Genomic DNA, 16,200 nt, shown 5'->3' with positions numbered 1-16,200 from the left:
CCGTGAGCATAAAAAAAGGGTCGCTCGGGTCGGGTGTTCTGGATTTGGACCAGCCCTCCGTTTATTTTGCTTCCGGCTGCCACATCAAAGGATTTTTTTATATTTTACTTACAGTCAGAAATTCGTCCCAATCAAAATCCGAACTCGCGACCTACGGGGTGCCAACCGGCTGCTGTCGCCGCTTAGACTAGCAATCTTAGGCTCTCTCCCACTCTCCATTCTTTGTTTTCTGACACGGTGTCTCAGGCAAAACGCTTCTAGAACCAATATAGGTAGTCATTTAGACGACGGTTTCGAATAATTTAGAGGTACGGTGCCTGATTTTACAGGAGGGTGGTCAGTAGATAAACCAAAATGGATTTATCATTTTAAATTTTGTAAAACAAAAGTTATGAACACAAGCTTATGCTGGTTAGTGGTTATTTAACTTAGTGGGCTGCATGAGTAATGGTCCGCTTCTTATTGGGCTCATGACGTACAAGTAGGCCTAGTCAGTCGGGCTGCATCTCTAGCCCATAAGAGCGCTGATGGCCCATGGCAAAATTTGCCTGCACCTTTTTGGGTTAGATATTGGATTTGGACATTTGGTTACATGGTGTTACCAAAACTCGAAAATTACTCCAGGCAGATCATGTGTAAATTGCACACTTTTGTGATGGGAACTCTAATAAGATAGGGGCTGCTAGGGTTACATGTGTGACTGACAGTCAATAGTCAATGTATACACAAGGGAGAATGGCCGGCACGTGGCCCAATAAGAAACCACAAGCGAAAAAGTTGCATTTTCCAAACCGTATATATAAATCAAAATCCGATTGCACCACTATATTTCTTAGAGCAAAATCTTCAAAATAAGACCATACTTGAATATATTTAGATGATTTTTATGCTGGAATAATTTTAATTATTGTGAAGATGGAACAATAATAAAATTGTTCCACATTTATAAACTTGTGAAGCTGGAATAACTGTTTTGGGCAGAAGTTGGAACATTTGTTATTTAAAATAATATTGTTTCACATTAAATTCTTTCGAATATAGTCAAATGTAGTCTTGTTTTGATGACCTTGCAGTTACAAACACGATGATGCAACCGTATTTTAATTTGGATAGTTGATTGAAGAACTATAACTTTTTTAAATGAATCTTTCTTTGCACGCAATCCCATACACCAAGGAATCATGCGCCGGAGAGGAGGAAGAGAAGACTTCTGGCCTTTTGTGATGCTTACCTCGATTATTTACAGAGAAGGCTATTGACATATGAGTAAGTTGTCATTAGTCATTACCTGTTGATTATGAAAAAAAAGATCAATTTATTCCTTTTACATTAAGAGATTTGTTTAGGTGAAAGTAGATATAAGTTGGCTCACCAACAAAGTGCCTCAAAGCTTGCAATCGGCGTTGACCAGCTCAGTGTCGTGGGCTCGTGGCACCAAAAAATCCTTGACTCAACTGAACACGTACTGTGAGTAAGCAGATTCTGATTACCTAACCCTTGACTCAACACTAACACTACGTACGGCATGTCGGCATCAACAATGCATCAAACAGTAAAAGAAATAAAAAACTAATTTTTCCAAAGTCCCAACAGTGACAGCATCACAACAACAGTAGTGGATCATTCAGTCCCCAGAAACATCTTGGAACATTTTCTCTTCAAATTTCCAATGCAACTCATCATGAGAAAGAAGAGAAGGGTTTTGTCCCAGCTGAATGCCTGAATATACTATGAGAAATAATGGTAACGACCGATCACATACGAAATGAATATGACCAGAGCATGTCTCAGACAGTGCCTAAACAAAATTACTAAGAAACGGACGACGCATCATATAAGTTCTTCATAACTGGTGGGCGGGTCGATCGATCTGGAGACGACGGAACGAACAAGCAGGGTGACGGGATGGCTTCTAATGGCAGGAGCACAGGGGCTCCGCGACGGCGTGGAGGGAGTACATGATGATGAGGAAGTAGACGACGAGCGAGACGAAGCCGGCGATCAGCGCCCCCATCACGTGGCTGCAGTAGGCCCGCACCTGCCCGCAGATGGGCAGCCACCCGGCGTGCGTGTTGCCGTTCCTCCCGATGCCCGCTATCGCGCCGGTGGCCGCCACCGCGCCGACGAGAAGCATCCCCACGATCTGCACGCGTTTCATTCGTTCGTTCATGGACAGTCACCGGAACATCGAATGGGGATGACAATGCAGCTGCTGCATAAGTCTGTGCTGCTTACCACGTCGCTCAGGAGCACCAGTCTGGAGGCGGTGCTCCCCGGCCGCACGAAGAGGACGAGCAGGCTGTAGGCGAAAGTCACTGCGAATGCCACCACGAAGAATCTGCGTGTGATCGAACACATTGTCATGATTTATGAGCAAAAATATCGATCGATCGATCGATCTCTCTGTAGCTAAATCACTTCAACAGCAGTAGAATTCACTGGCAAATAAAAGATGTTCGTTCCATTAGCATGTTCAGAGTATGGAGAAGAGTGAGAATTACTTACATGAACGATGGAGTGTAGGAGTACTTGGCCTCCACCTCTATGCCGAAGAAGCTGGTGGTCTCATGGCTGGTCACCATGATTATCGCCGCCGCCGCCGCGGCCCCCGCCGCGGCGAGCCGGAGCACGACGGAGATGAGCCGGTGCAGCTTCGCCATTTCTGATGCTCCTCCTCTGAACTCTGATGTATGCGAGAGTGATTGTCTGCCTGCTATAACTATTAGTGTTTTCCAAAGCGACAATTACTGCTAATAAGGGGAGCTCCAAGAAGATTTTGTGTGGCGAGGTTAAATAGCGTAGCTGCACCGGTTGCTTCCAGTAGTTTTGGTGGTTCAGCTGCGTGGAAGGCAGGAGAAGCAGGAAACCTATGATCTGGAGCAGGTCTTGCCAGTGAGCGACCTTGCCTTAACTTGTGCGTTGTGCTGCCCATGCTGCATTTGCCCTCCTTGTGTCGCAGATGTCAACGTCTTGGTGCCAAGACAGTTGGGCAACGTGAGAAGAATAATTTTAGGACCTCCTGAAGTTTTGTTGTCAGTAGTTATATGATGCAAACCAATTCTACGATCCTGTGGTTTCATTCGTGGAGGGCTTGTTTCTTCCCATCTGAATGCTGTTGTGTCTAGGCTGTTGGAACAAAAGGGACTAACGAGCTACTGGTTTTCTTTTGGGCAAAACGAAAGTAGCCACGAAAAAGTTTCTTCGCATCGGGGTACTGAAGGAGACGTCTGCTAGTATCTCTTGTGTAGCAGCACTCCAAAGCGAAACTTCTCATGTTTGCCTCTCCCTTCGATTCCAAAGTGAAAAGAACACCATGTCGATGTTCTAAACGACCTACTTTTGGAATTAGAGGGAGTGCTACTCTTTGTGATCACCAGCTTTTTCTGAAGCTCACCCGCACTACCATGGCTTCTGCCTTCTGATCACTGGTGTCCAAATAAGCCATTGAATTTTAGCCACCTGTGTGCCTGATTTTTGCTAGCGCCATTCCACGAAATCCTATTTGTTCGTCAATAGGTATCAGATTTATTTTAAAAAAAATATAATTTACTCTGGGCTTGGGCTAGGCCTGTTACCTTTTTAAAAAAGAAATATGCACTTGTTTGTGAACCAAAATAGAAAATACTAATACTTCATAGTTCCTTGAGGAACTGAAACAAAATTGTATAATGTTGATGAAGAAAAACTGAACAATGAACTAGTTGGAATTCAGAACAAACTTGAAAATGAGCACCGAAATAAGTCTCCAAATTTGCAGCAAAACTATTTCAAAGTTTTATAAGCATTCCAGCAATAATATTTTCAGGATTTTGTTTGGCTGGTATCACCCGTATACCATACAAGCAGCCATGAAAGTCTAAACATCAATTATATTTATGCTACACCAACCTTATCTTTGTACATACTAACTCAAAGAAAATGTTTTGTATCCTTGATTTCCCTACACAAAAATGAGAAATACCTGTAAAAGAAAATAAAATAGTGGTGTAGCCAAGAACTGAAGCAGCTAGCCTAAATGTAAACTATATTAGGCCACTGCATTATACTATGCTAATTCATAAACTTTCAAAAATCATCCAGTGCTCCCACAAGAACTCCCAAGGATTGGAGCAATGTCACTGACCAACAGCCTCAAAACGTTGCTACCAGATAGCCGGGAGATCTCTATGCACTCTTCTAAGTCAGCATCACATGTCAACTTCACCCATTCGTGATCATCATCAAGATACTTGATATTAAAAACACCAACATCTATTTGTATCCGTTTGGCCACTTCATCTTTCAAATCAATAATGCTTGCAGAACACGGGAATCGAAATCTTAAAAGGTCTTCCTTGTAGCGTGCCTTCACTGTTACTATCCCTGAATTATGTACAGACATGAGACTGCCTGGAGGGACTACAGCAGGTTCATTAACTGCAGCTGTGATGTGGTTCTTGCAATTTTTGGAGCTTCCTGAACCGTTAACAAATAGCCCTGGAAGAAGCAGGTCCTGTGTTTGAAATGGCTCTTTTGTGAACCTTTCTGGTTTGCGCATGTTTTGTTGTGGTTCCATGAGTAGTGATACAAATGTCCTGTTTGCAGGGCTGCCAAGGCAGGAGTCTTCTGATGTCCCTGAATTAGTGCTAGGCTCTCCAGACGAACTTCTCAAGTTCAAAGCTTTCTCCCGTTCGATCTGTTTGCTGATATTAGCCAGAAAGCTTCGCTGAGGAATGAGCATGCCTAGGCGATCATCATTTTCTAACAACTTAATCTGCGAGGATGAACCTCTGTTTTCTTGAACAGAAGGAATGGAAAGGTCAGTAACCTCAGTTTGCCTTCCATTCTTTATATTGGTAGGATTGGATGGAGTGAAAGGAACGGGGAGAGGACCCGTGATAGATGTGAGAGTAAATGCACTCTCCGACCCTTCAACAGATTCAATCACCTTCTTTAATTTAGAAATAGAACGGTTAACCTTGCTGATTTGCCGAGATGGCCAGCGAGAAATCCCGTGTTGCCTGCAGATGCGCTTCATCGTTGTAGGACATACTGTCAAAAAGAAATAAACAATTAACGATATTCAGACTTACAAGCTAACAAAATATGCCAAAATTCACAATCTCAATGCATGAGCTACAGAATGTATAAACAATATGTAAATTTGTAATTTCTCAAAAAATTGCAGAAATTCAAATTATACATACCTCCTAGACTTTTTGCTGCATTCTTCAAGCTTCCAGTAAAATAATGTTGAATAACTTCCAAACTGAATGTTTTTTCTGCTTTTCCTCGTCTCCTTCCATGATGTTTGCTATTGTTGTTAGGCAACAAAGAATCCGAGGTACAACCACCGTTTGGTCCAACAAATAATTTGCCATTGCATTTGGTGCTATTTTCAGGTGAGAGACACATTTCATATTCTGGTGAAGCTATTCTTTTCTGGCTGTCAGACTCATGGACTCCATGCATATTGCTCTCATGTGAGGCATGAATGCCAACTTGAAAGTTCAGATGTTGTGCATGTTCATCCTTTGTTTCATTGTTATCAATTACAGTAATAGCGTCGACTTGAAGTTCTTCATGTGAGACTTCATCAGTAGCTACATGTAAACTACGAAGATGCTGTCTCAGCAGAGCTAAGATGGACTCCAAAAGAACCATTTTCTCGGCATCTTCTCTGCAATCAGGTGGCAGGAAAAACTCTAGTACATAATCATCATTTCCAGTGTAAGCACTTTGCATGCATACTGAAAAACAACCAGCTAATCCAAACATACGAGCGTAGTGCACAAGAGGATACTCCAATTTAGAGAATCTAGTCACATCTTTGGAAAAGCATGGCCTACGTAGGATGCATGCCTTTCCAGAAACTCCTTGTCCTTTCTGCAGGTGGTGCTCTACACAAGCATCTCGGAATCCCCACATATGAGCATCGATGACATGAAATGCAACATCACTAGTTAACATGCATAATTCTTGGGCACAACTTCCATGAATATTGAAGCTACTCTTCTTCACACCACCACAAGGTACCAGTAAATTTTGGTATTTGCAAGGCACCCAAGTCTGAGCTAAGGGCAGTTTGAGCTCTTCACAAATTACTGTTAAGACTTCCAACATCTCTACAAGTGCAGCTTGATGGCCTTCATTAAATATCTGAGTCTGAGTAGAAGAAAAGAAACAAAACTTTAGCACTCAAAATAAAACAAGGAAATGTACTAGTCAAATTGGAGTTGTCGAACTATTTTTACCTGGACATATGGATGTTCAACAACTTCAGTGCTTTTAAGATCCACAGCCTGCAGATAATGGAAAATTAATTACCCAGATGCAGCTGAGAAAATGAGTTTGGAAAATAATTATGCCATAATTCAGCAATATCACTTATATCTGAACGCTTACAAGTTGACAATTTGTTGTCATAGAAGGAAAAATGAGCTAACCTCAAGAGCTTTGCTGACTTTACCAACCTCGCTTGCATAGTTTACTTTCTTTGATGTCATTATAAGTTCAACAACAGCGATACATGACTTCGTGGAAGGATCAAACACAGGCAAGGCAACAGTACCATGAACATTGTAGCTTATTGCATGGTTAAGCCGTGCGTACTCAGTACTGCTGTAATACTGCACACTGGGTGTCCATTCAGGCACCTTCTGCTTGTATACGCGCCCAGGTAGTCCCAATTCTTTGACATTGTCTCCATCCACAGAGAACATATACATCATGGACACAGCCCTATACTGAAGAAGTCCGATACTCTGTTGGTCAAGCACAAAGGGCTGCCCTGAAGTGCTTAGCATGTAGCGATCCCCTTTCCTGATGGGCACCCAAACCTGAACCAACAAGTGCTGATTGGTAGACTCCTTGAAGTACCTGAGAGCTAGTGTGAGCCTTTCCTTCAAGAAATAAGAGCTATCAGAATAATCATCAACCATGGAAAGATGAACCTGGCATTTACCATTGATAGGTTCACCTTTCTTGGTCATTTCAGATTTCCCTACATAACAGAGGATAATTGAATTTTGTCAATACTAAATAGTAACAATTGCAACAAGAGACCATAAAAAAACAATTGCAACAAGAGTAATAGCTGCTGCCAGCTACATAAATGTCAGATTTTTAATAGTAATAGAGATTCACTTGCTGACGATAGTCTGTCTTATAGTGGACACGGCATGCCACAGATGCAAATGACTTCAAATATTCATTCTACCAATTAGTACTATGTCAAGGCGTCAAGCAAACACAACCATGCAATGGAAATATCATCATATTTTTTATTTATCAACACACAGCAGGTTGATCAAATTGGCTTCATGTTCAATATACTGAAAAATCCACTACATGGCCCTACCCGGAAAGATAATCAAGTTCATGCGCACAAGCGATTCTGGGTTAATAACTGCCCCAGATAGGCTGATTCTAGCGCAGACAATCAAAGGGGATCCCGTCAGAACCCACCATGCAAATCTACCACCAGCTAATGGTCCAGATGGCATTGTAAAATAAGAGCTGGACCTGGACACCTCGTAGTGGAGTCCAGTTAGCAACCAACCATTTTGACCACAATTGCGTAGAAAACTCCGAACGCCAACCAGAGCACACCGCACCACGCCAAGTCAACGCCAAAAAAGCTGCCTTCTTGGCACCAACCGGCCAATGCAAAATGGTAATCAAAGCCGCGGCAACATACTGCCAATATGCCGTCGCTGTCGCAAGATTCTTGCGCTAATCGCCGGCATGTCGTACGAGCAATCGAATCAAGACATCAGATTTGCGGTCGCGATCACAACAGGATCCTCGACCGGATCGCCCCGTACGGCACGGCGCCGTGAACGAAGGGACGGCGGCGAAATCAATGGTGGAGGAAACCTCACCGGCGCGCGCGCCCGGGGCGTCGTCCTGCGGGGCGGCCGTGTCCAGCGGCACGACGGAGGGGTGGTGCGGGTCGCCGCACGGCCACGGCGGCGGCAGCGGCAGCGGCGGAGACGCGGCCGAGAAGTGGAGCGACGTGGCCATGGCGTCGAGCAGCCAGGCGTCGCCGCCGTCCGGGGAGTCGAAGTCGAACTCCATCAGCCGGGTCAGGCGCCGCGGCGGCTGTGGCAATGGAGAGGCGAGCTTGAGGTTTGCGGGCTAGAAGGTTTGGCGCCACACGACGAGGGAGACGAGGAGGCTAGTAGACTCGTAGCCAGTAGGTGCATATGGGGGAGGCGGAGCTTGTGTTGGGGCGAGCTCAGAGCCTTGTCCTCTTGCAATATACTCCGTATAGTTAGACCCTGTTAACAGTTAGTCAGTTACCACCTCCTAGACCCTATAAATAAAAAAAATATCACATCAAATATTTCGACAGATATATAGAATATTAAATGAATTTTATTTACAAATTTTTTTATATGGATGAGAATTTTTTTATATGGATGAGCTATAAATCGCGAGACGAATTTAATGAGCCTACTTAATACATGATTTGCAACAGTGATACTACAGTAACCATCCGCTAATTATTAATTAATTATAGATTAATTAGCATCATTAGATTCGTCTCGCGATTTACAACCCATATGTGCAAAAAGTTTTATAAATAGACTTCATTTAGTACTTCAAATTAGTAAGATTACATCGCAAAAAAATTTTGGCGTTCAAACTAAACACGGCCTTAGTGCTTCTACCACTCATGACTCAGCACACAACCCATTTTTTTACATCGGTAATAACCTGAAACTGTTCTACACCCGCACTGAATTATGGGTAAAAAATCTTAAATAGATAAATTTTCTAGAAATCGAGATCCAACCGATATCCAGTTCGGCATCCCTGATCGTCACTTGCAATTTATACAGAGCGGGTGGACTCGCCATCTCGCTCGGCACGGGCCTCTCCCGCGCTCCGCTCCTGCCCTCACGTCGTCGTACGCCCGTGCCACTATCATCCCCGCGCTCTCTCCGTCCTGCCGCCCGAGCCCGTGTACGCCGACAACCCGCCCGACCACCTCCGACCCCGGCTCTTGCCTCAAATCGAACATAGATCATTTCCCCTGCTCCCCCACCAATTCCCCACCACTGGCAAGTGGCAAGCCCTCCCCTCGCCGCAATTCCACCTCCACCGCCATAGCCATGCTTGGGACTACATTGCAAACCCCAAGTTCTTTCTAGAATGTTTAGTGCAAAATTCAGACGCCAAAATTTCACCTCCGCCACCGCAGCCATACTTAGGGACTACATTGCAAACCCCAAATTCTTTCTAGGGTGTTTAGTGCAAAATTCAAAGATCTCGTTTGAATTTTACATTCTTAAGATTTACCCACTCTATTGGTTTTCCCACCATTTAGGAGGCTCTCTATTTTTTTTGCAGGGTTAAAAATCTCCAAATTTAGCTAAGAGAATAGCTATTCTATTGGAGTTACTCTAAGCTCTCATATTACCGTGACATGTTACCTTCTTGTTCTAGAACTTCCACACAATGCAGATACTTTCCATGCCACTCTATGTCCTGCTATTCCTTGAATAGCTTGGTGGGTAAAAGTAATGGTTCTACAAGAGCAACTTCAACGGCTTAGATATAATCCTAGCTAAATTTAGAGTTTTGCGGAGATTGTAAAAAATAGAAAACTTCCTAACCATTAGGGAAAACCAACAGTCTCTCCAAATCTTAACTATCCATATTCAAATCACCTCCATGTCAGATCGTTTTATCGTTTTCCTGAAGCCGGCGTCAACTATCACAACACCATCATCCCCGTCTCTGTGATGGGATTGCACCCTCCCTTCGCGTGGCGGCCACAACAACGCCATCCCTATCCCAGTGGCGACGACCGTGGCATCGCCCCCCATCCCTGGCGGCGACGATCGCGCCCTCTCCGTTCGCGCCGGCCACAACATCGCCGTCCCCATCCCTGGCGTCGACGATCGCACCCTCTCCGTCCGCAGAGGCCACAACATCACCCTCCCCATCCCCAGCGGTGATGACCACTCCCTCCTCACACACGGCGACCATGGACACGTCGTCCCGTCCCCATCCTCGGCGGCGACGATTACACCATCCTCAGCCACGGCGAGAGCACGAGGGTGGGAGGGTGTGTGGGAGGAGGAAAATGGTGCAGAAAAAGGACCGGACCGCGCGGGGGAGGAGGGAGATGGTGAGTTGGACGTGTTCGGCAAAGATGCCTAGAGAAATGGCTGTTGGATTGAATTTTCACCAGTGTTTCTCTGTTTTTACCGATCCGAGTGGGCTTAACTAGACTCTTGGAGTTAGCTTGGTCTAAAATTCTCGAAAAAGTAGCCCTATAATAACGTGGCTGCAGTGCATATACATACACCATCATCGTCCAGAAAAAGTGAATACATATATCTGCAAGCATTGGAGTGCCAATTTGGTGCAGACATTGGAGTACCTAAGAAGACGTCGAGATCAAGTTGAAGCAAGAATGGTTTCAGAAAAAAAAAAGTTGAAGCAAGCTTGGTCTTAGGTGGTAATCATCATCCATAAGCTTGATGCAAATCCGGGAGATTTTGACATCAATGGCCCAAATCCAAGTGACTAAAACTAGCAAAAGGCATAAGGCGCCCTAGGTACCTTGAATACCAACAAATTTAATAGTATCTCTCTTAGCACCAAACTACGATATAAATTACTTTAGAGTTGAAAGTTGCCTGTTTAAAATATGGGAAAAGTCCATTTTTTGCATTCCAACTATGGTCTGAGTTTGATTTTAGCCATGCAACTTCAAAATCGGGTATCCTTGACCATCTAATTATCAAAACCGTTCACATTTGGCCATCCGGTGATTTTGCTGGATGGTTTCGCTGACGTTGATGACACGTGGCAGTAGGCCCACATGTCAGTTTATTTTTTTAATATCTCTCTTGTTTCTCTATTTCTCCCCCCTCTCCTGGCCCCTCTGCTTGGCGGCCATGGAGGTCGCCATGCATGGCCTCTGCCCCGCCGAGCTCCACTTGCTGCGCTGGAGAAGGAGCCACGCCCGATCCGCCGTGAGGGAGGAGCAGGGAGGGGAATCGGCACCAGAACCGCCGCCGCGAGGGAGGAGCAGGGGAGGGGGACCGGCGCCGGATCCGCGACGCTCTGCCCTCCCCGCCAAGAAGCCAGCGGAGCTCGAGGCTAGGAAGGAGGCCGGCCTCGCCGTGCGCCTCCACGACCCACCTTGTGTCGCACCGACGAGAGAGGAGGACGGCCTCGCCGTGCGCCACCGCAGCCTGCCTCGCCACGGGAGCTCGGCGTGCTTGGAGCAGAGGAGGCACCACTATGGCCACCGAGGGAAGGAGCAGGGAGGAGGGAGAGGAATCCAGCACGCCGAGGGAGGAGGGGCGCCGCTCCGCGCATGGGCCGCCGTCCCACGGGCCCGCCGTCATGCCACACGCCATCCACTGCTCAACCCAAGGCGAAGGGAGGGCGGGGAGCCAGGCCATCGTGGACGGGGAGGGGGCGGCACTACGCGGCAAGGCAGGAGGCAGAAGGAGGGGGGGGAGCTCGAGCAGGCCATGGATCCGCCGTGGCCGCGGGGCACCCGCCATGGCCGCCGCCGCCAAAGACGGGTCGCCGGGGTAGGTGGTGTGGCGGCGGCGGGGGCGGCGGCTCGGGGAACCTCCCTGGCCTCCCCGCCGTCTGGTACCTCTCCGAAGAGAGGAGAGAAGAAATAGGGAGGAGAAAAGAAAGAGGAAGAGGAGAGAGGATGACTGACAAGTGGGCCCACTCCCACGTGGCGTCCACGTCAGTGAAACCGGCCACCAAAACAGCTCGATGGTAAAAAATAAATGGTTTTCATAGTTGAGTGGTAAAAAATATCTGGTTTTGAAGTTCAATGGGCAAAACCAAATCGAGGTAAGAGTTGGATGGCTAAAATATACTTTTTCTTTAAAATATTGATCGTGAAACTTTTGTAGCTTTTGAGTCCGGGATCAAGTAGCTCGAAGAGGAGTAAAAAAAGGATTTGTTAAAAGGATTGATAGCCTGAATCGTACTAGCTTTTTTCAATATTTTAATTTAATTTCACGCAATTTACCTATTTTTATTTTATTGGAAAAATTGGGGCAGACACGGACACACGGTCTCCCGGTGCTGGCTTTCGTTTCGGCTTCCCACAGTTCCGTCTCGCGCCCGTAGATCCAGATTCCTGCTTCCCCCACCGGCCACCGCCACCTCTCGCTTCGCCGGCTGTAACCCCCGCGACAGGGAAGGAGGGAGGCGAGCGCCATGGTAAAGATCCATCCCGAGCTCCGTGTCTCTTCCCAGGGATCTCCCGCAACCCAACTCACGTTCCCTTGTCTGATTTTGCAAGTCGGCGCTGTTCAACTTCAACTCCTTCCTGACCGTGGTGCTGCTGGTGATCTGCACCTGCACCTACATCAAGATGCAGTTCCCGGCCATCCTCAACGACCGCACCGGGTAATTTTCTTTCCTCCATCGCTAGCTTATCGAATCGCAAAGAATTTTGCGGGAATCTTTTCTTGTGCGCTCTGTTAGGCCCAATTGTCGTTTTTTCTTCTTCTTTTGGTTGTAAAGGCAAATAATTTGACATCTAAAATCAGTGTGAAGCCGTGTGGCAGCTGTGGATTGGTTCCAGTTATTCTAGTTTCAAACTGCATACGCCGCCAGATGCCCAACCATGAGGATTCAGAGTTGCTTGAAACCTATCATAAGGATGAACCTTACCATGAGAGGACTGCGAAATTAATTTATTTTGATCTAGATTGGTACTAGCAGAGTTATTCAGGTCTGAGGTTCGTAGTACTCCTAAGGTATTTGGATATTTGTAGTTGCAGACTGCACTGGTTCTAAAAGTTATCATACTATTTTGCACTAAGTCAGAATGAGTTGAATGTAGTAGATCTGTGCAAGTGTTTCATTTTGTCTCTTTCCCCCCATCTTGATAACACCGATTTCTGCACAAGGATTGAGCCAACATTAGTTTATTCACACTTGTGAATAAGGCCGGCCTCATTTTTGTCAGAGTTGGTGAACTTCACATTCATAATTTTTATCTATAACTTGATAACGAACAAAATATTGCCTGTTATTAACTTATTATCTTCTTTTCCCATTGTACTTTTAGAATTTAATTCTCATTTTTTCCCTTAGCTTTGAAAGATCTGAATCCCAACAAATTCAGAGCAAACATGAGACAGTGAAGGGAACATGTCTACATTGTTAATTGTAATTATCTTATTTTTTTCTGACTTAACCCCATAATCTCTAATGACAGATTCCGTGGTTTCTTTTGGAAAGCTGCCAGGATAGGTATGCATCTCGTCCTGCTTCTGGTTAACACAGACAAAATAAGCTTCTTTTCATTGTTCTGATGGCAATCTTCAATTTCTTGCCACATAAGTACATAACCCTAGTAGTGCATATTCAGTGCTTTGCTGCTAGATTTGGCGCCAAGTAGCAGTTCGTATCTTTAATTGCGCATGTTAGGTGTTTTCTTGCGTTTCATTTATCTTGATAGTTCTTCCAAATTGATTCTATGCTTTTTGTGAACACTTCTGAGGGAATGGTGCCACCACCTTAAGAAATATTAATAAATGCTGGATGGTTTCTTGGGACTGCTTACATAGCAGACAGCAAGTTGGGTGAGGAAGGCACGCTTGGCTAACCTGTCGGCTTTAGTGAACCACATAGAATTCTCCATTGTAGAGGTGCCCCAGATTTTCAAATTTGCATCTACAGCGCAAGCCTGATCGACTAAATGAAGAAGACATTGTAGGCAGACTGGCTACAGTAAATTCCTGAAACTTGAAATTTTCCAAACATGCCATCAGGTACACCTTGCTGTCGGACGGCCCCATCAGTCCCAAACGTGGACATATTCAATCAAAGTCCTGACCGATGAAGTGATCTTGATGTCCTCACTGAATGACTGTCAGTCAGCACTTGTCTCACAGTCCGCGGCTAAATAGATCGGCAAGGAACCAATGCATCTAGTTGTGGTGTCGATTCATATAGTTTGTCTGAAAACTGTTTCCAGCCAGCATCACTGTAGCCATAGCAAATAATGCCTTGGCATTCGGATGCACTTGTACTTGTAGCCCAGCCCAAGGTCTAGATGGTTCTGTTTCTTTTTAGCCGTAACCATTGTAATTGGAGACTCCAACCAAGGGTTGGCAGATCATGGATGCCCAACCCTCCACACTCAATCAGCCGAGAAACCCTTGGCCAATAATCAAGACATTTACCACCATCGGCTTGGTCCTGTTCCTTCCAAAGGAAACCCATTATTAGTTTATCAAATAGCCTTAAGACCCACTAATTTCATTGGTGAAGTTGGCACTCATTTCTTTGATAATTTGTCCATAGATTGAATTTTGATATGCTAGTGCCAAGTTGCTGGTGCTGGCATTGAAAGTATTTTAGCTGAGCAATTTTTGTTATTATTTTAGACTAAACACATACGTTTGGATCAATTTATTTTATCCTATAGACTCCAGGCATATGTTTTAATAATCTTAGCTTAAGTTAAGAATATCTAATGCTATCTGTTAACTTGACTGAAGCCAAATTAGATAAATGTAAAAGTATTTGGATTTATCCTGCGAATATGTATTTTAAAGTTTGTAACCATAGTTTTCTTGCACTTGTATTTTTCCAAAAAAAAAGTAAATACAAAAAATAACGAGCAAACATATGTATTTTAGACTGTCCACATCAATACAGAAAGTAAAGGACAGTAGATAGTACCCTTTTTTTTGTAGCACAAAATGTTGGTTGCTGGTTGCACCACAACACATGGTTGAAGTTTATCCATTTTGTGGAACGATTTGAGGGTACATATTATTTAGAGCTTATGTTAGTGAATACGAAACTGGGTAGCACAATGGTTTTTATTAATTCATCCATTTGTTTGTTAATAATTTGAATTGATTATTTCTGTGTTTATGTTTATCAGGTGAGCGATTGAGCCCTTGGGTATCATTCGGGTGCTTGGCTATGGGAATATCCACATTATTCTTCTAAAGCCAAAGTGTTAAATCTCCATAATTTTAGTCTAGGATGCAGAACACTGTTTTACCTGTAGAAAGAACTGTAATTTTTTTATTTTAGCCCATGTCTTTGTTGAAGCATTTTGCTTCAATTTTTACTTGGATGTAGACAAGCACTGATATTTGTAAGAGCTGGCAATATTATGTCGGCAGTGGGGATGCAGAATGAGGGAACCGAACGAAGGTGAAATATATTGTACCATCTAGTGCTTGATTTATTATTGTGGTGAACAGTTCGATTGGTTCTGGTAATCAAATATTGTACCCAAAAAACTTAAAAGTCAGCTGTATCCAGTTTAAATGTTCCATCTCTGACGTGTTTGTCTGCATTAGTATCTGGGCATATTGGCATAAATTCAGTACGCTGAACTGTAATCTGCATCAGATCTTTGTGCGAGGTGTTTGGAACTGAGGAAGCAAACACACGAAAGAACCAGCCCTAGCAGTCATAGACCAGATTTCTGTTTCTTTTATTCTTGTAGCAAATTCCACCGACTGCTCTCATTCACTACTCGACCATCCTCATCCCTTTTTTGAACTTGCATGCTTTTGATCTGGAAAAAATGGAAGGCTCCATTTTGCATCCACCACAGTTATACGCATAGGTCCTCCTCACAAGTGAAAAAAATGGTGTATGCCTTCCTGTCCAATTTTCCATGTTCTAGCTGACGACTAAGGGGTGTAGTTCTTGTTCAAACACCGAAGGGACCAGCAATCACCTTCCCAACTTTCAATTTGTACAACCAACAAGCACTCGTGCAATCACGCTATTCTACATCTGGAGCCCCCAAGATAACATATTCCAATGTTAACATATGCCTGCAACAAATTAAACAAAATGCTGCTGAGATTGAGTGCAGCACAAGATCTTTTGCCATCCAGGTCACGTTTCTCCTCATGAGGTTGCTACCAGTAAAACAGCACAGGCCGATTGGAATGGAACGGAACCAGATGTTGCCTGCACTCCAAGTATCTTCTACACCTTCAGCAACCTTCTCTTCTGAAAAATCATCATGTCCATGGATGCGCAACTACTCCTGGACTCTGGCATCATGTCATCAGGCACACAGCACACAGAGAGTGGCAGCATAATCACGTTCCATAAGCTGCGGGGTGGGAGGATAAATTAAAGAGAACAAAACGGAAGGGACAGCCGAGTGCTTTCAGTGTGCTACCTACAAATTATAATCTTGAGCTAAAGAACCGAGTGTAGCTATTAAATTGA

The 16,200-nt window shown here is 44.6% G+C and overlaps 3 protein-coding genes across 3 annotated transcripts; 1 reads left to right on the top strand and 2 right to left on the bottom strand.

Moving 5' to 3' along the window:
* Positions 1-1,595: 1,595 nt before the first annotated feature.
* LOC120697042 (CASP-like protein 1C1) lies at positions 1,596-2,905 on the bottom strand. The gene is made up of 3 exons (XM_039980165.1): positions 2,506-2,905; positions 2,236-2,338; positions 1,596-2,143 (listed from the first exon to the last, which is right to left on the bottom strand). The coding sequence occupies exons 1-3, from the start codon at positions 2,658-2,660 to the stop codon at positions 1,913-1,915; spliced, it is 489 nt and encodes a 162-aa protein (XP_039836099.1). The 5' UTR covers positions 2,661-2,905; the 3' UTR covers positions 1,596-1,912.
* Positions 2,906-3,750: 845 nt separating this feature from the next.
* On the bottom strand, positions 3,751-8,189 carry LOC120697041 (protein NLP3-like). Its single transcript, XM_039980163.1, has 5 exons — positions 7,863-8,189; positions 6,426-6,982; positions 6,234-6,281; positions 5,187-6,144; positions 3,751-5,031 (listed from the first exon to the last, which is right to left on the bottom strand). Exons 1-5 carry the CDS (start codon positions 8,056-8,058, stop codon positions 4,073-4,075), a joined length of 2,718 nt encoding a protein of 905 aa, XP_039836097.1. The 5' UTR covers positions 8,059-8,189; the 3' UTR covers positions 3,751-4,072.
* A 3,816-nt stretch (positions 8,190-12,005) lies between these two features.
* LOC120697040 (protein kish-like) lies at positions 12,006-15,283 on the top strand. Its single transcript, XM_039980162.1, has 4 exons — positions 12,006-12,195; positions 12,278-12,384; positions 13,202-13,236; positions 14,882-15,283. The coding sequence occupies exons 1-4, from the start codon at positions 12,193-12,195 to the stop codon at positions 14,947-14,949; spliced, it is 213 nt and encodes a 70-aa protein (XP_039836096.1). The 5' UTR covers positions 12,006-12,192; the 3' UTR covers positions 14,950-15,283.
* The last annotated feature ends 917 nt before the right edge of the window (positions 15,284-16,200 follow it).

The sequence above is a fragment of the Panicum virgatum genome, chromosome 3K (genome assembly GCF_016808335.1).
Source record: "Panicum virgatum strain AP13 chromosome 3K, P.virgatum_v5, whole genome shotgun sequence".
NCBI lineage: Eukaryota > Viridiplantae > Streptophyta > Magnoliopsida > Poales > Poaceae > Panicum > Panicum virgatum.
Note: the sequence above shows the minus strand (reverse complement) of the source record. Positions and strands in the feature narration are given on the sequence as shown.

Bases quoted from the DNA above. Each gene is read 5' to 3' on its own strand.
- LOC120697042 (XM_039980165.1), bottom strand. From the start codon at position 2,660: ATGGCGAAGCTGCACCGGCTCATCTCCGTCGTGCTCCGGCTCGCCGCG. The intron at 2,339-2,505 runs GTAAGTAATTCT...GATCACACGCAG, and splicing joins TCCTACACTCCATCGTTCAT to ATTCTTCGTGGTGGCATTCG. The intron at 2,144-2,235 runs GTAAGCAGCACA...AAACGCGTGCAG, and splicing joins TGGTGCTCCTGAGCGACGTG to ATCGTGGGGATGCTTCTCGT.
- LOC120697041 (XM_039980163.1), bottom strand. From the start codon at position 8,058: ATGGAGTTCGACTTCGACTCCCCGGACGGCGGCGACGCCTGGCTGCTC. The intron at 6,983-7,862 runs GTGAGGTTTCCT...TCTGTTATGTAG, and splicing joins CGCCCCGGGCGCGCGCGCCG to GGAAATCTGAAATGACCAAG. The intron at 5,032-5,186 runs GTATGTATAATT...TCTTTTTGACAG, and splicing joins TGCAGCAAAAAGTCTAGGAG to TATGTCCTACAACGATGAAG.
- LOC120697040 (XM_039980162.1), top strand. The intron at 12,385-13,201 runs GTAATTTTCTTT...CTCTAATGACAG, and splicing joins ATCCTCAACGACCGCACCGG to ATTCCGTGGTTTCTTTTGGA. The intron at 13,237-14,881 runs GTATGCATCTCG...TATGTTTATCAG, and splicing joins TTGGAAAGCTGCCAGGATAG to GTGAGCGATTGAGCCCTTGG.